Source organism: Barbus barbus (genome assembly GCF_936440315.1).
Source record: "Barbus barbus genome assembly, chromosome: 45".
Taxonomy (NCBI): Eukaryota; Metazoa; Chordata; class Actinopteri; order Cypriniformes; family Cyprinidae; genus Barbus; species Barbus barbus.
Window position 1 is genome coordinate 16,747,894 of NC_136723.1, and position 25,515 is coordinate 16,773,408.

A 25,515-nucleotide genomic window follows, 5' to 3' on the forward strand; every position below is an offset into this window, starting at 1 on the left:
TATTGTGATGCGTTGTAACAATGTGTCATGACTTATATACAGTGTAGCAGCAGTCACGTCCTCTTTAGCAAACAGTAATAATAGAAAGGACATGTCTCTTTGCTGCAGAAAACAAACAAAAAAAAAATGAAAATGAGACCACTTGCGCATACAGTTAGAGTCATGTTTATTTACAGCAGAATCCTGACTAAGAAGAAAGGGAAGGTTATGAGAGCTGAAATGTCTTCAGTACAGCTCATTTGGATCCACATTTCACTACACTTTAATTTATTCAATTTTTTTTATACAGAATCCTTTTGGCTGTTAATGTTGATCGCCCAACAGAGCATAGCGCCCTCTGCAGGAGGGAGGACGACGGAGGAGAAAAAAAAGAATCGAATACAAAACGAAAATCCACAGCATTTTGGGGAGGGGGGGGGGGGGGGGAATACAAACAATGGGATAAAACAAAAACAAAATGCAATTTTCCATTAAAAAAAATGAACATTTGAGTTTACTTTCAATGCAGTCATCATGATCGTCATTTATATTGTTCTTTTTTCTCTCTTGTAATGTCTGTAAGGGTGGCAGAGGGACAGTGAGGAGGAGGTTTGTGGGTAAAACGATGTCCGTGATGCTCAGGTTAACAGTGTCCCACTGCCATTCAAACGTTCATACTGAATATTCAGGCAACGCAGTGCCAATGTTTGCGCGAGGTCCAGGCCGGCCGCGGGGTCAGAGCGGTCCAGGCTCGTTGCCCCTCTCCGGTTCATAAATTCTCTTGTGCGACTCTTCGTCCACGACCCCGTGTCTGCGTCTCAGTTTCAGAGTGTCGCACTAGCGCGCTTGCCCTGGAAAACGCAGCTTTGAAGAACGACACGCTGTACAATTGACATGCAAGGCCAGACGACTAACAGATTAAAAAACAGGTAACAGGTAAAAAAAACAAAAACAAAAAAGCAAACCTCAACAGACTGAGCCAGCAAAATGCATTATTTTCTACAACATTACACACACACACACACTCTCTCTCTCTCTCTCTCCAATCTTGCACCTCAATTACACTTTCATCATTACAGAGCCAATTGGGTTAAAGGAATGACTACAAACGAAGTCATTAATGCTTGAAATACTAGTGGAAAAAAATCAGCCTGTTTAAACAACTGAGCTTATTACAATCCTTAAACATTTCCCTCCATTAGCATGATAAGAGCTCGCCTTCAGTGGTCCATCCAGAGCCCGTGGAGGCGACGGCATACATTCATACATAAACGTGTTCATCACACACTCTTGTCTTGACATTCATCAAACACTCTTGTCTTCAAATAGCCGAATTGAATGGCGCATTGCAATTAATTTTACAGAAGAGACAAAAAAAAAAAAGAAAAACAAAAGTGACCTAGGCAGAATAATTTTTGAGGGAAAAATGCGCATTGAGATCTAAAAATAATGAAATGAAAACCGGTTCCTGTTTCAATGCATTTTCGTTCGCACACGCACACGATCTCACGCACACTTGCACTTCGACATGATAACCCCTAATACATGTGTACACATATATACATAGAGCTGTTCGCCCCCACATTTTATAATGCATCATTTCTGTATATGCCAAGAATAAAATCTTTCTAAATAAAATACGTTTCTGCGAAGGAGGGGCTGTTAGAGAGGGAATCTGGCGAGAGGGAGGGATGCGGGTTGGGTTTTATCAGAAAGGGAAAGAGGAAGAGAGAACGAGGGAAGGAAAGGGGAAAACGACGCTGTCCTCTATTGTGTGCTGGTCCCTTATAGGGTCACCGTCATCCCAAGCTGTGGCAGAATCTACGTTCCTCATCCACAGTTTGTTTAGAGCAGGAAATAATAAAGAAATAGTCTGTAAATCCATAATGGTGCCAAACGGTACAAATAGAAACACACTTGGAGCTCAAAGGGGCTCTGGTTCACATTCAGATGATGAGTGATCCGGTAAAATGCGGCTTAGTCCGGTGGAACAGGAAAGAATGGGATGATGGGATAGAAGCAAGAGAGAGAAAGGTGGTGTGATAAAGGTGGAATGGAGCTGAGAAGGAAAAGAGGTAGAGGGAAAAAAAAAAAGACCAAGAGAGTATGAATGGAGACGAGAGGTGCGCATGAATCCATCTGGCAGTGAAGTCCGCGTGCAGCTGCTCATCCACTGGCTGGAGGATGACAACGGGAATGAGGGATGATGAGAAGACGAGTGCAGTTCATCTCTTTCGACCTCTCTCTCTCTCACTCTCCGGTGGGTGGGAACGGAGGGACGGTGGGAACTTGTGCTGGTCGGAGCAGCATCATACCTCCAGGAAGCGGGTGCTGCTGGACTTGGTGTGGAAGGGCTCGGACCACATGCGCCGCAGGTCCCCCTGAAAGACACGGACAGAATTACCACCAGTTCATACCAAGAGCGCGTCAAGTGATTAATACACATCCACATATTAATAAGCTTCTCTCTTGATGGCCAATGAGTCTTTTATTAAATAATAATAAAAAAAATTTTTTAATAAATGATAAAACAGCAGTAATAAAAATGACTATAAATGACAAAAAATAAATAAATCGTAGTAGTTTCCAACATTAAATTACACTGTTGGTAACATGGAACCCGCAAGTAGTAACAACAGTAGTAGTAGTAGTAATAATAATAATAATAATAATAATAATAATAATAATAATAGTAGTAGTAGTAGGTCATTATTTTAAAACTTAATGTTGGGCAAGATGGAACTGCAAATGAAAGTAATAATATAAATAATAAAAAAAATAATAGTACTAGTAATAGTAGTAATGTAATGCACTATTCATTTACCAACTGCTTGTTTTCTTAAAAAAAAAAAAAAAAAACACTAGCTTCTCAATTTTTTTTGTATTATATCTATGTTTTCTTTTTATTTATTATACAATTAACAAAAGCAAAAAAGGCCTCTAACACTAGCTTGCTCTATTCTTTTTCTATTCTATCGGTTTGTTTTATTTATCATATAATTAAAAAAACTTGTTATGTGTACTATGTTACGCTAACAGACTTGTTATAGCACTTGCATATCATTGCTCTTTTGTTGACTTTGAATAAAAGTATCTGCTAAATGACTAAATGTAAATGTAATGTTGGTAACATGGAACCCTCAAATATGAGTAACAACAACAACTTGTATTTTTTGTTACCATTATTAAATATTTTATCATATTATACTTAAAAAAATAATAATTCTTATACTTTTCATTGCATTTCATTCCTTTTGCATAATCTACATTGTTATTTACATGTTTTCTGCATGAAAATAAAATATGGACCCATTCAAAAATGTAATAGGTCAACACACACACACACACATCTGGTTTGCTATCCTTGTGGAGACTCTCCATAGGCGTAATGGTTTTTATAATGTACAAACTGTATTTTCTATTGCTCCACACCTAAACCTACCCCTTACAGGAAACTTTGTGCATTTTTAGATTTTCAAAAAAACCTTCATTCTGTATAATTTACAAGCCTGTTTCCCCATGGGGAACTAAATTTAAGTCCCCACGGTAGGGCTGCACGATGTATCGCATGCGATTGTCATGTGCATCTCGTCAGTAAAGCCGGTTCTGTGATTAGTACGGTAATAAATCTCCATCAACTGTTTGCATTTAATACACAGAGCCATAGTTCACTGACAAGCTATGGAATATCACGTTCAATATCGCAGGCGATTCATCCACGATTCTGAGCGCGAATTGCATAGCTTGTCGGTGAACTATGGCTCTGTGTATTAAATGCAAACAGTTGATGGAGATTTATTACCGTACTAATCACAGAACCGGCTTTACTGACGAGATGCGCATGACAATCGCATGCGATATATCGTGCACCCCTACCCCACGGTGATGCAAGTTCCTATGAGTATATATAAATAAAAAAATTGTTTAATGGGTGCCTTTATGTACAAAAAATGTAAATAAAACAAAAAAAAGCTGTTTATGGGCGTTTTCTGCCTTTATTGGGACAGGACAGTAGAGAGGAGACATGAAGCATTGGGCGGAGAGACGGGGCAGGATCGGCAAAGGACCTCGAGACAGGAGCGCAGTTGCACTATGTCAGCGCACTAACGTCGAGGCTATTGACACCGACAAATAAAACAAACTTAATATAGGCTACTGAAATTAATTTTTTTATTAAAGTAAAAATAGAATTTGGGGGGGGGAGGAAAAAAAAAAAAAAAAAAAAAAAAAAAAAAAAAAAAAAAAAGTGTAGGTCAGTAATTAGTTTAAATGCACACACAAATTATTTGAATAAAACTAAATAGATTTATTAAAAGAAAATGTAAGAAAGATTAATATTGTTGAAGTAAAAATAGAATACAAATCTAATAAAAGTTGTTACTTTTTATTTGATCTTCCTAATAAATATATAGTATATAATACATTTCAATTAATAATATATTTTATTATAAATTAGCGAATAAAAAAATAATTTCCTATCTACTATATCTGGTCTGAAATGCGTTTGATAAGATGAATAAAGTGCGTTGTTTAATTATTCTGTCTATGTGAATAGACTGATGCATGTGGTAACACAATGTCCCAGTGTCAATCATTCCTGCTCTTTCATTTGACCCATTAGCAGAGCATTAAACTACAAACATATCAGAGCTCAAAAATATGAGATACAGTTAGATTAATACAGTAAATGTCAGCGAGTTTGCAGCTGCATTACAGGAAGTTACAGAAAACTGTGACATTTCACTCAGCACGCTTTCATGTGTCAGTGGTTTGACCGCTAATCTTATAGTTACAAGAGGCTTGTGCAAACAAGTGTTTATGCATCAATACTGTTCTTCTATAAAACAGCACAAACCTGTGTTGATCAGTGTGAATATAATGACTTCCTCATCTTGTTAACGCCTATTCACACTTTCAATTTGCCAACAAGGGCAAAACCTTTATTTTGTCTCACCTTCTTTACTGGGTTTGCACAGCCATTGAGATTGCTATTAACAGTCATAAATGTTTCAATGAAGCATGTTAAATTGTGCAGAAGTGCTGACGAAAATAGCAAAACATGTGCAGCTGTGTTTACGTCATTATGATTACGTCTGTTCAATCCATGTAGGTCACACCCATTCACACACACACCTCACTACCAACCCATTCAACCAATAACAAAAGACCTTATTTATACTTTCATATTTCAAACATCTATACCAACAGAATACAGGTCAACAATTTAAACCGTGTGGTCCTACATGGAAAAACACACACTGTGGGAGTTTCAAGTTTCAGAATGTGTTTGGAATTCCATTTGCTAATCTTAATTTGCTTTTCCCTGCTTTATTTTTAGGCACACACAATGTGCTTTAACAGATTTTAAAACATCTTGTTGGTTATCACGTCCAATAAGTACTTCAGCATACCTTGACACAAACAAAAGCGCTTCGAGACAACGCATGTCCAAAACGATTAAAATAACATCCTATATATTTGACTTGGCATGAACGTTTCCACAAACGTTCCACAATTGATCGTTTCTATGGAAAAGAGAGGCTGTTGCTATCGCGACAGCACTTCTCAGAATTTATGAGATTATGTTACAACACATGCAGAACAAAACATCTGCCACAGTGAAAAGAAACCGGCATACAATTGACGCTTCAATAAAAGGAATGCGAAGTACCCGCAGAGAGACACACAGGTGTGTGCGCTAGCACATAAATAATGTAGCGCAGTGTTACAGATACAGCACACACCCTGCTCAAATAACACGACAATGACCTGATGTCGACTTTCTGAGCAATGAGGGAACAGCAATTCTATGAATTCTAAGTTGACACTGTTTTGACGTTCCTAGAAATGAGGCCCTAGCCTCCCTCTGGAGATTCTGGTGTTGGTGCAAACAGACGCACCTTCAGGTAGGCCATGGTGAGCAGAGGCAGCAGGGTGAAGGGCACCAGGTACAGGAGGGCAGGCTGAGCCGCACGGTGAATACGAGAGGCCACGGTTGCAGTCAACAGACCTGAGACGGAAACAGAGAGAATCATCAAACAGCACCACAGTCAATAATATTTCATACAATGCAACAAGTGTAGTCAGATTACAGAATGAATGACTCTTGTGAGTCTTTTGATGAATCAAAAACATTTGGTTTACAAATGACTGTATATTGTTCTTAAGGTTAATGTAGTTACTGTTCACATAAGAGTAAACCCTGTCAGTAGAATTTAATAAAGTAGTCAACTTTTTTTAGTATTAACATATGTTGGAATGCCTAGTTTAGTGTGTCACAAACAGACCATCAGAAAAATACAACAGATGGACAGAAAGACAGAATGACAGAAGTATAGATGGAATGACAGACAGAACAACAGATGGATAGAATGGAGAATAAATGGAATAGATCGATAGATTGAACAACAGACAGAAAGAATGATAAAGATATGAAAAGACAGAACAACAGATGGATAGTAGGGGTGGGACAATAAATCGATATGGCGATATACTGCAATTCTTCTCCATGCGATACGAGAATCGATAGCTGCCGCCAAATATCGATATTTTAATTAAAACAATAAGGTGCTCTAAATAGATTTCACTGTTCACAGTGTTTAAAAATGCAGGGAAATCGCAGCTGGGCCATTTCCAGCTTCTTTCCAAAAGTGCTCTGACTCGGAGCAACCATGAAACGCAAATTGTGTCAATTGGGTCATATACACACACACACATACAGTGTGTATTGGAACAGTAAAGACAAAATTGCTCTGTTGGCTGTGGAGTCAAGACATTTACAAATATGATTAAAAGATGAATATGAGACAAAACTACAGAATGTCACATTTTATTATTGGGTGATTCAACACATCGATGTTTTACCAGCTAAGAGGTTCAGCACTTCTAGAGTTTCATCCCTCTATCTGATGTGAGCATAAGTATTGGAACAGTTGCCTCACAGGTCAACACAAGTGATCAGCTGTGTCCTGTTGCATTAATTCTTCAGATATTAAAAGCAGGTCATGTGTCGTATCAGTTATATCCATTACTTCTGCATTCTGAATCTTGCATTCGATGATGACACACACAAACCAGGATGAAGATGAGGGAGCTGACTTTGAGAGAAAAGCAAACAATTTGGATGCTAAAAGAAAAGAGGAAGCCAGTTAGAGCTCTAGCAAAAACAAAGGGCATGGAGAAATCAAGAGTTTGGAAACCACCAGCGACACCAGCAACCAACAAAGACCCGATAAGCTGAGAAAACAACAGTAGTTGATGACAGACAAATCATAAAAGCTGTGAAAATGAATGCTAAAACCAATGTCTGTAAAATCACCAACTTTCAGAAAGCTGGGGTGATGCTCTGACAATCTACTGTCCTCAGGAGACTTTGACACAGCATTACAGATGCTACACAGCAAGATGCAAACCTCTGACCAGCACCAAAAATAGAAAGGCAAGATTAGAGTTTGCAAAAAAGCACAAAGGTGAGCCAGAAGAGTTTTGGAAATGCGTTTATGGACCGATGAGACAAAGATGAACCTTTATCTAAGTGATGGGAAAGCAAAAATGTGGAGAAAAAAAGGGAACTGCAATGATCCCAAGCATACAGCCTCATCTGTAAAGCATGGTGGAGGTGGTGTCATGGCATGGGCATGCATGGCTGCCTCTGGAACAGACCCTCTCAACTTTACTGATGACTTGTATGTATGATGACCGTAGCAGAATGAATTTGGAAGGGTACAAAACCATCTTGCCTATCAATATTCAAGAAAATGCCACCAGATTCATTGGGAAGTGCTTCATATTGCATCAGGACAATGACCAAAACACCCTGCCAGTTCAGTCAAGGAATTTATAAGGGCAAAGAAATTTTGAAAGTCTTAGATTGACTTGGGCAATCTCCAGATTTAAATCTGATTGAACATGAATTTCACCAGCTGGAGAGGAGAGTAAAGGCAGAAACTCCCCAAAACAAGCAACAATTGGAATTGGCTGCATTAAAGGCTGGGAAAAGCATTTCAAAGGATGAGACCAAGAGTCTGGTGATGTCTATGGGTCACAGACTCACTGCTGGGATTTCGTGCAAGGGATCTGCAACTAAATAATAGCTTTTAATCTTTTATATCTGCCTTATGTTCAACTGTCCCAATACTTATGCTCACATCAATGAGTGAGATGAACTCTTAAAAGTGCTGTTCTTTTTATTTGGTAAAACACGTGTGTTGAAACGGCTAATAATAAAATGTGACATTCTGTAGTTTTGTCTCGTATTCATCTTTGCAAATGCCTTGATTCCACAGCCAACAGAGCAACTTTGTCTTTACTGTTCCAATACTTATGGAGGCGACTGTATGCGTGTGTGTGTGTGTGTATGTGTATATATATATATATATATGCTTATTTTTGTTTACTGTGTTGAGAGGTGCATTAGAGCTAACATTAGCGTCATGCTACATAAGACAATTTATGAGATTAATGGTACACTTTTACTCAGAACTCACTTTAAACCACCATCGAGTGTTTGTAATAATTTCCTTTTGCGATTATACATTATACAAGTAGCCCAAAAAAAACGCAACCCACAGCTCTGTAATTTTTCCAGCGACTGTATTTTCAAAATAGCCCAATTGTGCGGGAAAACCGCAACCCTGGCAGCACTGGTTCGCTGTACCCTTATCACATATGAGTATACATCTCTCTCACGCACTGTCGCTCTCTCTCTCGGACACACTCGCGCTCCCTCTCCGCGTTCGCTTCACTTTTGTCTAGCCCGGCGCCTCATAATCACACAATCCCTGTGTCCCAATGTGCATACTATTCCCCCTATCTGCCCTAAATAGTATTGAAAATTACTAATATCACATAGAATTTAGGATAGTAATTTAGGATTTTGTTTAGACCGATATCATGATGTATCATTATAGGATTTTCTAGAAATATATAAATTATCGCAGAATCACTGTATCGTTATCGTGAGCCATGTATCATGATTATTTCGTATCGTGAGGTACCCTGCGATTCCCACCCCTAATGGATAGATGGAACAACAGATGGATAGAAAGAAAAGGATGGAATAACAGACAGAATGATAGACGAAAAAAATGGAATGACAGACAGACAGAATGACAGATAGATAGAAAGACAAAACAACAGATGAACAGAAAGGGTTGATGGAATGACAGACAGCACGATAGAACAAACGAAAGATAAATAGATGGATAGAAAGAAGCTGAGCTGGAAAGACAGACAAAAATAGACAGATTGATGGATAGGTGACCAAAAAAAACAGAGATAGACAATTACATGGAAAAACAGACAAAGCCTAGACAGACAGAAAGACAGACTGCCGTGAAAATGTTTTTGCAATCTTCCTGGTTTTTTTTTTTTCTCATTTTTTGCATGTTTGTCACACTTAAAAGATTCAGATCAAACTAATTTTAATATTACACAAAGATAACCCGAGTAAATACAAAATGCAGTTTTTAAATGATGCTTCATTTATTAAGGGAAAAAAGCTGTCCGAACCTGCGTGGCCCTACATGAAAAAGTAATTGCTCCCTAAATCTAATAACTGGTTGTGCCACCCTTTGCAGCAACAACTGCAATCTGGCAATGATAACTGGCAACGAGTCTTTCACATTGCTGTGGATGAATTTTGGCTCACTCTTCTTTGCAGAATTGTTTCAATTCAGTCACATTGTAGGGTTTGAGCATGAATGGACTGTTTAAGGTCATGCTACAGCATCTCAATTGGATTTAAGCCCGGACTTTGAGTTGGCCACTTCAAAACCTTATTTTTGTTTTGCTGGTGTGTTTGGGATCATTGTCCTGCTGCATAACCCAAGTGCGCTTGAGCTTGAGGTCACAAACTGAAGGCCGGACATTCTCCTTCAGGGTTTTCTGATAGAATGCAGAATCCAAGGTTCCATCAAATATGGCAAGTCATTCAGGTTTTACGCCAGATGTAACGGGACACACACCTTCCAAAAAGTTCAACTTTTGTCTCATGTTTCAAGTTTTCTCCATTTGTGGATAATGGCTCGGACCGTGGTTCGCTGGAGTCCCAAAGCCTTAGAAATGGTTTTATAACCCTTCCCAGACTGATACATATCAACTATTTTGCTTCTCATCGGTTCTTGAATTTCTTTAGATTTCAGCATGATGTGTTGCTCTTTAAGCATGCTTCACTTTGTCAGATAGGTTCTATTCATGTGATTTCTTGATTCAACAGGTCTGGCAGTAATCAGGCTTGGGTTTGGCTAGTGAAATTTAACTCGGCTTTCTAAAATAATGTGGTTAATCACAGTTCTTTCATGATTTAACAGGAAGGGGCAATTAATAAATGAAATCATCACTTAAAAACTGCATTTTGTATTTACTTGCATTATCTTTGTGTACTATTAAAATCTGTTTGATGATCTGAATCTTTTAAGTGTGACATATGCAAAAAATTAAAACAAAAAGGGGGCAAAAACCTTTTCACGGCACGACAGACAGATAGATAGACAGACAGATAGACAGACAGATAGATAGAAGGGGTGTAACGGTATGCGTATCGAACCGAACGGTTCACGGGGCAAATTCCAAATGGAAGTCATCATCCCCATCTCCTTGGAGTGGGGACTTTGGAGTGAACAGGGCACGTGCGTGCCATTAAGTAGTAATTTGGAATGCACTTGGCAAACGTAATTTCCTCATTATCTGCAGCTGGGATGTTCCCATAACAACGCAGCACGGTGTGCATCAGCAGTTTCGCTGATGGACACCGGCATTAAAAAAAAATATACACTTTATATTTTAAAAAGTTTTATACAAAGTTTTTATATATTATATAGCAAAAAAACTTTAAAAACATTTTAAAATATAAAATATATATTCTTTTGCAACAGTTATGCTAAAAACAATAAAAAGACATTTTGCCATTAAAACAGGGACATCCGCTGACGGACACCGTGCTGCATTGTCACGGGAACATCCCAGCTGCAGATGATGAGGAAATTATGTCTCTTCCTTTGCCAAGTGCATTCCAAACAACTACACAATGCCACGCACATGCCCGGTTAACTCCAAAGGGAATAGGGATGATCACTTCCATTTGGAATTTGCCCCGTGAACCGTTCGGTTCGATACGCGTACCGTTACACCCTAGACAGACAGACAAAAATGGAACAACAGATCGAAAGACAATAGACAGATGGATAGATGAAACGACAGACAGATCAAAAGAACACTAGATAGATGAAAACGACAAACAGATTAAAAGAACAATAGATAGATGAAAACGACAAACAGATTAAAAGAACAATAAATAGACAGATAGATGAAATGACAGACAGATCAGAAGAACAATAGATAGACCGATAGATGGAACAACAAATCTCATTACATAATATTTGTGTGCACTAGGGCTGTGTACTGGCAAGAATCTGGCGATACGATACGTATCACGATACAGGGGTTGCGATATGATATGTTACGATACTGTAAGCACGATACTGTGGGATATTTCTTATTTTAGGAATAGGATATATTTTTAGGAAAGCTGTCATTAAGAGCACACCACCATATGCAAATCTTAGCAATAAATAAATAAAAAATATTTAACAAGAACACAGTGGGATCTGCATTTGCAATAATCAGTCCCTGTAACATTCAACGTTATTGAACCACTTTTTGTGCAGTATGAGTAAAGGGGGGAAAATTAAAGTGCTTGCAGGATTCTTTAGTTAAATGGATGTATAAAATGTATTTTATAAAAAGACCATATAAGACCACCAATGTCATAACATTTGATCTGAACAAAAAATTACATCTGCTTAGTATCAATGAAAAATAAGTGCTTGCAGGATTCCTAAAGAAAACAAAACCATTCTAAAACAAAACAAATACAATGTTGAACATTCTCAGAACCTTTCAACTTGGATTTCACAGGTTTTTCAGTTTATATTTATGTTCCGCGTGGAATTGCCGAGACCGCGACGCGAGCACCACCCCAACTGCACAAAACGCCCCCAACACAAGAGAAAACTGCAGCCGCACAGCGACCCTACTGCCCGCCGCGTCCTGCACGACGGCTCTTCACACGGGACGCGGCAAGCGGGGGAACCGAGGTGGCGCTCATGCCGTGGTCCTGGGGCGGACGTTATGACAAAAGCCCAAATGACACCACACTTCAGCTTTGTACACCGAAACCGGAACTGGAACAATTCTTTCATACTCCATTACTGTCAGCGAACAATAGACTATTAACGCTAACATTAGTGGCATGCCCGAATGCTAGTATTTCCTGTCACTGTTTAAGTTCAGAGATGAAGACTGCTATCTAGCGGTCGGGATATGAACTCAAAACGAAACAACTGCCATGAATTTTGTGGGGATATTCCATTTTTGAGAATCGATACAGTGTCGCCAAATAAAATATCACGATACTCACGTGTATCGATATTTTCTTACACGCCTAGTGTGTACTGTGTATATTTATTATGTATATAAAAATACACACATGCATGTATATATTTAAGGAAAAATGTTTATGTTTTTATATTAAATATATTTATATATAACAAACTATACGAATATAAAAATATACATGTAAATATTTTCAAAATATATAATGTGTGTTTTTATATATACATAATAAATATACACAGTACACACAAATATTATGTAAATGAAAACTTATTTTGGATGAGATTAATCACAATTCATTGTTTGACAGCACTAATAAAATGTAATACTGCCGTAACTATTAACCACAAACCAGTCTTAAATGGCAGAGTGTAATCAGATGATACTGTTGCGATACGCACCAACAAAGTAACCAATCAGGGTGCAGTGGAAGTAGGAAACTCGCTGCATCCGGCCAGACATGTTGACAGGACCTGGCACTTCTCCGGTGGCCTGTTTCTTATAGTTGTCGTATCGGAGCACGAAGCACAGCAGCAGGCCTGGCATGACGATATCGCCGATGCCCAGCATGGAGAAGTGGCTGCCGGTGGAGCTGGGGAACACCAGCTTTCCAGGCAGAGAGAGGCGGGGGATGTCCCGTCCCATGCCAGGGCCCAGGTGCAGCTTGCGTGAGAGCACGTCGAGGGGGTTGTCGGCAGGCTGCGTGGCCACCTTCACCATCACGTTACTGTTGAAGATGTAGGCGGAGAAGAAGACCTGCAGGAGATGAGGGAGATGAGTCAGAGGACAGACCAGCTTGCCCTGCTGTTTTAAGAAGCTGAGAGAGAGTGATGTCAGGCTTGTGTAAGCGTATTTGGAGTGATTTGAAACACTGACAAAAATGTCTCGACAGTCAGCATAGGGGAGGGATGGGGAACACGTTTCAGAATTGCAATTAAAAATGATTTGATGTTATATATAGGAGACAACCAAAGGGTCACAGGTTTGCATTCAAATGGCACTTAACCCCAGATTTCTCCAGGTGCATTTGTCTACATAAAGCATCTGTTAAATGACTACTCACAAGCAAATAAGGAAACAGCCTTTACACGATTCCTTGAATACTTCTGTAACCATTTCATGAGCTGCAATTACAGGTTTTATGGCACCAGCTGGGTGGACTGGCATGGCAGTATATGATAATAGATAGGTGTCAGTCTTAAATGGGCAAGACTGCTTTAATCATTCGCACGTGACAAAAAACATGTAAGAATGTGAAAATAAAAAGCAGGATGTTTTCTGAACAAGTCAAGATAAGGAAGAACTTGTTAGCAAGCAAAGCTTTGAATTCCTATGAAGCACTACTCTGAAAGCAAAGACTATGATGATGTCGGGCTGCACGATTAATTGAAGTCAAACAGAAATAAGTCACAATATAGCTTGAAGAAATTAAGAAATCATTCATTTGTAATAATTATTATTTTTATTTTATGGCAGCGGTTCTCAACTCTGGCCCTCGAGCTCCACTTACCTGCAGAGTTTAGCTCCAGCCCTGATGAAACAGACATGCCAGTAACTTTCTAGTGATCCTGAAGGCCTCGATGAGCTTGTTCAGGTGTGTTTGATTAGGCTTAGAGCTAAGCTCTGCTGGAAAGTGGACCTCGAGGGCCCGAATTGGGAACCCGTGATTTATAGCAATCTTGATATATAATCACTAAATTCTAAAGTGCTATTAAATTAAATTTCATAATCAGATATTTTCCCCCGAAACCATGCAGCCCTATGAAGACGTGTGTATATTTCACAACAAATGTAGAGTCAGGACTATCCATGTTATAATATTAGTTTTAGCGTTTTGAGTCTTTTTTACTCAATCTATGCCAGGCTTGTTTATGAATAATTATAAAGTTTGGTTTGAATACAGTTAGTTCCAATTTTTCAAAAAAGGGAATAGTTACTGGATTACACTGAAATACATAAAAAATATTGTAATTAAAATAATAATAATTATTATAATTTTATCTAAAAATCGGCCATTACCAATATTTTTTTTTTTCACTGAATATCCAAGAAAAAAAACAACAAAAAAAACAAATCCAAATTATGTGTTATATGCAATATTTCCAAATTGCAATAATGTCTCTATTTTAAAACAACAGTGGCTGAGTAAGTGTATTTAATCAGCAACCACCAGAAAATGTATCTGTTTATCAGAGAAGTTCTGATTTGGGAATTTGAACTCTTGATATCTGGCAACAACATACACGAAAGCTTTCAGAATATTTTGTCTATTTCTTCTAAAATAAAAACATTTTGGCAAAGCTTGTATTTTTTAAAATAAATTTTAGTGTTATCTTTTATTGTCAACGATATTGCATGTTGATAGTCGCAGTTGTCGTCTATTGACCTTATTATCGTCTCATTTTAGTCATGAGAAAAAGCTAGTCAACAAACATTTTTCGTCATAGACTTAAAAATTAATAATTACAAATTAATACTTTTGACATAGATCAAGAGTAAAAATCTTCATTGAAAAAAAAAATGCATTTGATAATAAATGCATAAAAAAGCTAACTAAATTATATAGTTCACTAGAGAAAAGCTTGGCATTTTACCGCTAGACTGAGAAATAGAAATTACAAGCTCAAAACTTAAAAAAATAAAAAACCGGTCAATCATTCACAGTAAGATCAACAACATTGCAATTTAGAACATAGATAGATCTGTCATGCCAATTTCAAGCAAAAAGCCTTTAGATCAACGGGTTTTTAGGGCATACAAACATGTCTAAACCTTAGTACTGGTAGCATATAAACGGTTACAGTGCCATTAAATCACACAATGGCGTGATTTGAAGACTTGACGCCCATCCCTAGGAACCGGTATGGCTTACTGCATTAATTGCTTACCCAGAACACATCATAGATGAGGAGGCCCGACAGCAGCAGGCACGACACCTTGAGACTAGGCAGTCGCACAAATGCGATCATGGCCACACAGAGACCCATGGCAAGAGCTGCAGGACATAAAAACATGATTCAGAGAAAAATACCACCACAACATGAGGTATGAGGTAAACCAAAGGACGTGTTTACATTCTCTTCCTACACACAAACACAAAGTAACAGTATGCTGACACACCGTCCATGAGCAGCCAGTGGCCTGTCAGCACCCAGATGAGAACCAGCATGACAGAGAGGGAAAACGACAGCAGCTCCGCCAACGTGAAGCGGCCACAGCAGCCGAACGAGATCCTGGAGACAAGAGACATGCTGGCTCACATTCTGAATACACTAGCAAGCACACGTCACACGGCTGAGACATCAGGTTCTCTTTTTCACACCCCAGCATCTGATCTCTAACACTGTTGTCCATTAATACACAAGAGGATTGTTCCAAAACAAACTGAACTGATTCTAGATTACATTGTGAGATTGAGTGAAGCCGCAAGGCAAATCCCTGCAAACAAACAGGTTCATTGTCCGTGTCAAAAAGATTTTAAAAGCCAATTTTGGAAGATTTTTAGCATTCTATCAGCCAACAAATATCTTTTAAGAGTTAATATCTTGGTTGAGCCAATACGCTAAATAAATAAATTTTTTATACACTAGGGTCCATATGTCTGAAACCACATTACATTTTTTTTCCCCCTTTACACCATTTGGAAATAAAAAGTTTAGGATCTAAAATTTGGATGTAAATTTATGATTCAGATATTTCAGATTTGTGCCATTTCTAGGCCACTCTTCAAACTAAAAAAACTAAAATGTGTGACATTGTGTCCACTGCTGACAAACCTAACGGATTAAAATAATGGCCAAAAGAGGAGCCTTTTATTTGTCCATAATAGTCCATCCTTTGACATTTATTACTGGAACAGGATCACAATATGGATATTTGTAATTATTCAGTATTTTATTATTACTTTAAGAGATTCATTTTGTTATTTTAACAAAATAAAATTGTCATAAGTTGGGAATGGGAAATGTATCCATATAATGAGAAAAAAATAAATAAAAGAAGAAAATGAAGTTACTCAATCTTTTTCCAAAAAAAAAATAAAATAAAATAATAATTATATATATATATATATATTTTTTTTTTTATAATTATAAATAAAAATGTGCGAGTAATATATCTATTAATGATAAATATAATAATAATAATCAAAAATTTAAATGATAATTTTTTTAATTATTTATTAATATGTTGGCATCAGCTCTTTATCATTAGATTTCACATACACATGCTACTGAGGGACACAATTAATGTTTCAGAAATGAATGTCATGTAAGATTTCAATCTGAATAATTTGAATCTCAATAAGACACGGTTTGTTGACATATGAACTGAGGTAACTGCAGTTAACTGTAAACCACCCTGACGAGTTAGTAAACATTTCTTACTTGTTCTGTGGGGAGCAGGGCCTGGTCAGATACTGGCACATCGGCAGCAGGAGAAAAGCAAACGCGATGGTCGCTAGAACTGTGAAAACAGAACAAAACAAAGAATTACGTAAATATTACTCAAGCATATCACAGCGCAGTGACACAGTGCGACGTATAAACTAGGTCAGTGTGTGAGAAAGGAGCGGTGGAAGGTCATTGGTGTGTTTGTGTGCGGCACATACCTGCAGTGCATATGGTGAACACCACCTGAACAGAGTCAAAGAAGAAGAACATGACGAGCAGAGACACGGAGGCTCCGATGGGCAAGAACAGTGCCTGTGTGGAGTCTATGGTCTGAATACCTGTACAAATGCATGAGATGATTCAGCTTCTGTTAAGAACAGCATCTTACCTACCTATAATGCACTTCACCTTCCATTTCAAGTGTTATTAATGAAGCGGAAGTAATTAAAGCTGTTTTTAATTCGCTTAGTTGAGGACTCACTGTTGTTGGAGTTGGTATTGTTGAAGGAGCCAGTGGCGATGGGGTTTCCATCCTTGTCCTTCTCCTGGTTCTCACAGTCCATGTTTAATGACCTGTGTGGACAGACCCCGTTTACCCACAAACCTCAATTTCTCTGCCCCCTCAGTGAACCAACAGCAGGCAAAACTAGGATGCAGGAGTTTTACACTTGATATTATTGGTTTTGACAAGTCACAGACAGCATATATAATTTAAAGAGTTTCACCCAATCTCATGTTAACCTTGAGTACCTTTAGAGTAGTATTGCATCCTTCATATCTCCAAAAAGTCTTAAGTTTCATCATATTTATAAAAGAAAGACACAGCTTTACGATTCTCTCCTAAAAAAGCCGAGCTCCTGGAGGCGCGCCGTGGGTGGAGCTAAAGAGTGACTAGCACTTTAGCTCCAATCGCCAACAAAACAGACATTTGATGCCGTTTCACTTACTGTCTGCAGTTCTGAATCATGACCGGGATCTTTTATGACTGAGACTGCTCCATCTTTCAGTATCAACCAATGTGCAAATCCAGCGTCAAACTGGGCCTTGTTTATAAAATGTTTATCAACAAACACACTTGAAAAACTCTTTTTCTGCCCCGGAAAAACTAACTGCATCCACTGTTTACTACGGATGCAATGACACCATTTTTTCAGATCCGATCCAGAATATTCGGAGTATCGGCTGATTCCGATCTGATCATATACCAGCAGTTATTATTTTTTTTTTTTTAAATCAATGTATAATTTCTATACTTCTGTGTGTTGTCTTGATCGTCATTATTTGGTGTTAAACACAATCTACTAAAATAACTTCATTTTAATGAAAAACAACAAATGAAAAAAATATATAATCATAATCTATGACAAAAACATTATAAACTAGGTTAGTGGATAATTTATCAGCAAAAGTTATTCTAGAAAAATCATGAGTGCACAATCTTATAAAATCAAAACATTTAGTGAAATAACATTATTTAGTGGGGAAAAAATAGAAGTGAATAAGTGTAGGACTAAATCTGGTAAAATATTACACATTGCTCTTTGTATTGTTGTAAAATACATCAATGAAAACAAGTAAATGTATCTATATATAAATATTAGGGGTGTAACGGTACACGTATTTGTAATGAACCGTTTCGGTACGGGGCTTTCGGTTTGGTACGGATGTGTCCCGAACGAATACAAAATTTTATTTTTTTCCTCAGGAAATTCAAATAATAAATAGCGTTTTGATAGTATTTGATGTGGCACGACAGATCGCTGTAGAAACGCTTTGGAGAGCCTCTTCTGGGACGGTTCAGAAACGTGCCGGTATAAACCCAACACAAGCATTGACTTGAGTGGCCGTGGTCCGCTCCGGTTCCTGCGTCTGAGCAGTGATGCGCCGCAGACTTGTGAGTCCTTCCTTCCTCTTTACTACTAGTTTTAACGCAAATAAACATGACTGAACATCTCAAACCTCATGTAATTGCTCAATTAGTGTTTCAACCTCGGAAAGACATCAACAAAACAGCGTGGAAATAAAATGTCACGTAACATTTCATTTATCTCAGCAAGTCATCAGTGTCCACAGCTCGTTAGTTCACTAGAGAAATTAGGTCTAGAGAGGAGCATTTCATTAAATATTACACCATAAACTCATATTTTACTAAACCTGTTAGTCTTATTTAATGTATGTTTAAATGAATCTGTTATGAAACATGCTATGACAGCCAGTTTGTAACAATATATTTTAAGCCTAGAAATTTTATTTATAAGTTAATTTAAAAACTGCATTATGTGCAATTTACATGTTTGCGCATATGTTGAATGTTGATCATCTATTTAAAAATAAATAGTAATTAAATTTAAGTTTGGGTTAAGTTGTTAGGCCTAATTGTAACCTTATAATGTAAAAGGGCTCCCTATAGTTTTAAACAAAAGCCGAGGAAGATTTTTATCACTAAGAGAATTTAACAGCCTGAAAATATAACAATGTATTTAAAAAAAGAGTAACTTACGCAGTAAACCACTGTTTATTATTAAAAAAAAAAAAAAAAAAAAAAAAAAAAAAAAGTTTAGTTTTTCCCCCTGCTGTAGCAAAATCATACCGAACTGTCACGTTAAAACCGAGGTAAGTACCGAACCATCATATATGTGTACCATTACACCCCTAATAAATATAAACTATAAAATTAAAAGACACAGATTAAACAATTAAACACAGAGTCACAGCGTGCTACGCACCGCATAGAGAAGTTCAAAGCACAAAAGGAAAGAGATATTGATGCGTAGTTTATTAAATCTGTCCGATAGTTTGAGCCTTTTCTTTTTACAGTTTCAAATCTCCGTTAAAGAGCGCTCTTGAAGAGAGTTTAATTGTTTTGACTGTTGTAACCCGACCACGACACGCAGTTTGAATGCTGAATGGAGGATGACAGACAGCTGCAACGGTGAGAACAGTTTACGGGAACTTAAATTTAGCGATTAAATATTCATCTGTACCTCACATTAAACTATGAAACGGCTTCAGAACACTTAGACTTTATGGTGCTTTATAATGTTTTTGTGCTTTCATGATGGGGCTTAACAAAAACACAATAGTATACGCATAATATAGGACTCGTCTGACCGATACCCGAACCGCAGAAAATGCAAGTATCGGAGCCAATTCCAATCTTGAGTATCGGATCGATGCATCCCTACTGTTTATGGAAAGTTGGGTTCTTCGGGAAGCTGGACAAGGTTCTCTTTCACTTACAACCAAAAACACACTTCTTTAGAGACATTCTTCCCGAGCGAGTCCTGTGCAGGCAGTGCAGCCGAATGAAGCACGTGGCGCGCTCTCGCTCTGGTCAATGCGTGCACGGGCTCGTTCTTCTGGGACAAATGCCTATATAAGGAGTTCCATCCTCGTTTACTTCATGAAGAGCCACGATCCAAAAAAACTCTCCGAAATTTGTAAGTACGATTTTTGGCACAGAAATACTGTTATACGTCCAAATACTTTTTTTTAAAACTTTGTCCATGCTTAGCATGAGAATCCAACTCTTTAACAGTGTAAACAACTCTGAATGCATGAAACAGCATTGTACCCCCAGAGTCTAGGATTCTGAAAGATGCCTCTTATGCTCATCAAAATACAGTAAAAACGGTAATTAGGTATGGTAATATGGTAAAAAACGGTAATTTATTTTTTGCGATATGGCCTCCCAAAAAATAAACAACATTTTTCATATCAGTCAATTCTAGGGATGTGCGGGTCTAGTCGACTAAACGGTACAGCTCCTGCTAGTCAACACTGAAAACAATAGTCGATTACACGGGGAAAATAAATAAATAATTGTTTTCATTCAAATTTTAACTTACTTTTAAAACATTTTAAATAAGTTAAAATAAACTTTTGAAAAAGAATACATAAAATATTTAAATGTATAAATATTTTAAAAAGCATATTTGGGCGGAAACTACATTTTTACCTCAGACCTCGCATGCGTTTTCTTCATGTCAGTTGTGGCGAGCTCAAAATGACCACGTGAAAGACCAGCAAGGCGTGGGATTATTTTGAATTAGAAGGAAACTGAAAAGTTGTGTGTAAACTGTGTAATATCAAATTGACTTACAATAACTCTACTGGAGCGATGCGTAAAACAGGCACTTATGCGTTAACTTGGAGGCTAGCCAAAGCCAGCAAATGTCAATCATGTCATACACAACAACCCGTCGCTGCAGTCCGCGATCCCATCCGCGCCATCTATTCCTCTAAATGAAAACCCACTTCGGTGGTGGTGCGGGATTTCCAGAAAACGAAATTCGAACGAAAAACAGTTTCGAAACGGTCTGCTTGCTTATAATTATCTCTCTGCGTGCCTGTGACTTCAGCTCCTGCCGAGCGCTTTTTTTTCTTCAAGTGCAGAATCGCCTCTAGTCCCGTCTTTTGCCAGACCACGTTTACATGTTAAATTCAATGAACAAATGCGCATGGTCCGAGTAAGCAAAACGAGTATTGATTTTTTTTTAGACAATACAGCCAACATGAAGTACATTTTTAAAAGCCGTTTTAATGCTATTCCTTGATAAACTTTCCTATTGATTTTGACTTGTGTTTTAATATGTTGGCTAACGTTAGGCTATATCAAAATATCTAAGAATTCTGTCAGTCTATTGATTGATTTTCCATTTCTGCATTGCTCCAGCCAATCTGAATATATTGAGTGCATGCTCTTCCTTTTTTTCCTGTTTAACGACCGCTTAAAATTAAATAACGCGAGGCATGCAAGTGTCGGCTGTTATATATATATATATATATATATATATATATATATATATATATATATATATATATATCAGGTTTTATATATATATAGGTTTATATATAAAAAAACCTATATATATATATATATATATAGGTTTTTTTTCTTTTGTCATTTTTTGGGGGTTTCTAGCTTTTACACTAGTTGACCAGTTGGATAAAAAACTTCCGTTTAAACGACAGTCAAATTAGTCGTAGCGCACATCCCTAGTCAATACCAATAAATATCATGACAAATTTCAAGTGTTTAAAGGCAGATTTCTGCTCCTGTTGAAATCATACCATTAAAGGGGTCATATGATGTTTTCCTTTCTCTTTGGAGTGTTACAAGCTGTTTGTGCATATTTAAGATCTGTAAAGTTGCAAAGATTAAAGTCTCAAACCCAAAGAGATATTCTTTATAAAAGTTAAGACTCTGCCACGCCCTCCTAAAACAGCTCATTCAAACACGCCCCCATATGTCTACATCATGGTGTGTGAAGATTTACATAACACCGGCCAAACGTATATGCAATGAAAGGCGGCATAACTTTTATTCTCGCTGTAGTATTGTTGATGCCGCCACCATGTCGTGGAGACGCTGTGCATTTCGTTGTGAAAGCGAAAGTACTTTGTTTGGCCTTCCAAATGAGTACACAACTAGAAATCAGTGGTTAAGTTATATTTACAACACTGTTCCAGAACGGTACAACACATATTCGAGTGTGTGCAGCGCATTTTACGGACGACTGTTTCCTGATCCTGGGAGAGAGTAGCCTACAATGTGAACACTATGAATGGCTGTGAACACTACAAAGTGGGGTCATTCCAACGTCGCAAGGACAGTCTGGTGCCTCTAACTCACAGCCTGCAAGTACGTTTCGATATTTAAAGAATTTGCTACTGACAATTCAAATGCGAGTTTTGAGCAGTGTAGAGTAGTGCTTGTTTAGCGTTTCTACGATCACAAATGCAGACATGGTGTTATGCTTACACGGCGTGGTGCAACGTGTAAAAAGACCATATGAGTCATTATAATCAGTAATTATGTCCTCATTGAATGCAACAAATGCCTCGTTTATAGTGGGTGTTATTGTTTTAGTCCCATCGCACCAGGACACGGCATCACAATATGGTAAGGGGCGTAACATTTCTGTCACACGCTTGAGGTATTCGGCCAATCACAACGCACTGGATAGCTGGCACACCTCGCTTCTCTGAACGATGAGCTTTGTAAAAATCGGCATGTTTCAGAAAGGCGGAGCATAGAGGAGCAACAATAATGTACAGTATGTGGAAAATAATGTGTTTTTTTAACGTCGAACCACGTAAACACTTTGCATTACACCAAATACACAAAATGTTCTTTTTTGCAACGTCATATGACCCCTTTAAGTGTGGTTTTAAACTGCTCTTTATGGTCAAAACTTCACGTTCTTCATGTTTTTGAATTCTTTACACTTGTCCAGTAATTTTTCCAGAACAAAATACTTATCTTAACAGATATATATTTCCTAGTTTGTATCATGTTCTAATGAGTGACATTGTTTAAATCATGAAACAGGTGTGTGTTGGCTGACTTTGATGACGCATATCTTCAGTACAATTTGCAGTGCAGGCTGCATTTTTAATAACATTACATTTTTTTGTCTCTTAGAAATGAACATTTTACAGTAGCTTGAGTTGACTGTAGCAGTAGCTTGACTAAAAAAAACTAAAACTGTTTTGGAAACTAAACATTACTGATTATTAGTTTATAATTATAAGCCATGCTTAACATTTCAACACAAGCTAATATACCAGCTTAATAAGTCAAGATATTTAGTGACATTTTATGACATTCAATTCAACAATGCTCAGAACAATAACAGAATACCACACTGATTATGGTTGTACACATAAAACACTCACAATCTACAAACACAAGATTTTGGTTCCAGGTCTGCAGCGGAAGAGATAAGAGCTTACCTGAAGCTGCCATAGACGATGAGAAGGATGGAGATGAGGAAGGTTGACACCTGGCTGGAGTCGACAAGGGAGTACGCCCTGAAAAGACACAGGAAGTTTCCAATTATTGTATGCCACAAAAAAATAAGACGAAAGGTGCCAGGCCGGAAATGTCGTACAACAGACACAAAGATCGTCATCCTGTTTGACCCTTCCTGGTTCACACTATTCTCGCCCTTATGAACTCAAGCCGTCAGTTATTGATGCAAGTGAGTGGGTGAAACATGAATCAAAGCTCAGTCTAGTCCAGTTGTTACAGAGCAGTGTATGAGAAACGTCTCGAGGTACGGCATTCTCACTCTCCCCGAGCTCCGCCGAGCGTCTTTTGAGACCTGCGTTTGCCTTTTGTAAATAACAAGCTTTTATAGAAAGAGGTCAGGCTGTACGCTGAGGTGACTCTTAAAATACGATTATAGAGAGAAAGTGACAGTTTGTTTGCTGGATAAATAATGTGCGGCTGCGAACAAAAGTGGACTTGATTGTGTGCATTTATGAAGTATGTATGAATAAGGAAAACAAGAGCAAGAAAAAGTAGGACGGAGAACTGACCACATCCTCAAACGACACACTTTTTTTTTATTAGCAGTCACATAAAAGCCTAACCTCGGCTCTGTACGTAATGGTCCTGAAACACAGGACAGACCTATACAGGGCTCCAGATTAACATTAGCCGCGTTTCCACTGTTGGGCCAAAAGCGGGCGTGCTAGTGTGTGCCAAGACCAGTCACGTTTCCACCATCACTTCCGAGGCTTGATCGGGCCTTGTTGGTGCCTTCTCGGGGCCAATACCTTGGGCCAAAGCGGGCCAGCTGGGGCTAGAGGCAGGGTTCGTACACATTTTTACCAATAAATTTCCATGACTTTTCCATGACTTTTGAGACGATATTCATGACCTAATGTTCCATTATTTCACAATAAGAATAAAAATCTATTCAAATTATCGTAGCATATGTTAACTAAAATTAATGACTATTAATGCTATTGTTTGCTTTCTTGTTTTAGTACAAGCTGAAACTGCGCCAGACGAGAAGGTCCTTGCAAACAGAGTCCGAAATTTTCATCTGAAATTTTTGCACGCAAAAAACGAAAAAAAAAATGCATACGAACATTTCTGACTCGGTGTGTAAGGACCTTTACTCCACACAGAGAACATCACATCACTGAATATTATCATTTAACTCGGTTAAACGCAGGACCTGAATTTCATTTTGGAAACTTTTCTCTTTTGCAACAGTTTACATTGACTTAAAAAAAAAAAAAAAAAAATGTTTATGAGGATACTCGCCAGGATGGCCATTTTAACATCATTTTGTGTGTATTTTTGCCGCTTGAACACAACAAGCTGCACTTTTAGAGCCCCATATTTCAGCCCGGACTTTTAGTTACGGCTTCAGGACAATTTTAACATCATAGCTCAGACGTGGGCTGGGCATCGGGTTTGTTTTAGGCTTCCTCCTTATTTTTATATTTTAGATATCCATAAATTATTATGGCGATGAAAGGATTTGCCGCGCTGGTGGAAACAACACGATGCTACCGCGACTGTCAAGAGCAGCTCGTCGTTTTTATAATGTCCCGCCAGCAGCAGTGAGTGCGATATGCACATCTGCAATGGTCACGTCGCAGGATATGCAGTTTCTAGTATACTGATCGTTATATTTATACTGATTGTTTTGTAACATCTGCTTCTGATCCTTGATGGTCGTTGGGACCTTTTGTCTTAAAAAGTCACGACTCCCCTTTCGGGGGGAATCAGAGCTTCTGGCAGTTTTAAGTTCAGTAACTTAGTCGATTCACTTCGGACCAATCAACCCATGGCTGGAATGACGAAGCTTTCACTCCCAAAGGAATTCATCAAGAATCTACGCATTATACATGAACTAGGACACTTTACTCAGCACCGACAAAAACCAATGCATGTAACTGCTAGTTAACTATTTAGATGCGCTTCTAGGCTTCGACCCCTTTTAATTAA

At 38.0% G+C, this 25,515-nt stretch overlaps 1 protein-coding gene across 1 annotated transcript in view; it reads right to left on the minus strand.

The window, feature by feature from the left end:
• Positions 1 to 144: 144 nt before the first annotated feature.
• LOC306863956 (signal peptide peptidase-like 3) overlaps positions 145 to 25,515 on the minus strand; it is a 41,725-nt gene continuing 16,354 nt past the window's right edge. The window contains exons 2-10 of the mRNA XM_079407586.1: positions 23,502 to 23,579; positions 17,245 to 17,336; positions 16,982 to 17,101; positions 16,758 to 16,836; positions 15,493 to 15,605; positions 15,261 to 15,367; positions 12,774 to 13,128; positions 5,880 to 5,989; positions 145 to 2,360 (exon numbers count right to left, since the gene is read on the minus strand). Coding sequence (XP_079263712.1) covers positions 2,289 to 2,360; positions 5,880 to 5,989; positions 12,774 to 13,128; positions 15,261 to 15,367; positions 15,493 to 15,605; positions 16,758 to 16,836; positions 16,982 to 17,101; positions 17,245 to 17,336; positions 23,502 to 23,579 — 1,126 coding nt within the window. The 3' untranslated portion in view covers positions 145 to 2,288. The remainder of the gene's footprint in view (positions 2,361 to 5,879; positions 5,990 to 12,773; positions 13,129 to 15,260; positions 15,368 to 15,492; positions 15,606 to 16,757; positions 16,837 to 16,981; positions 17,102 to 17,244; positions 17,337 to 23,501; positions 23,580 to 25,515) is intronic.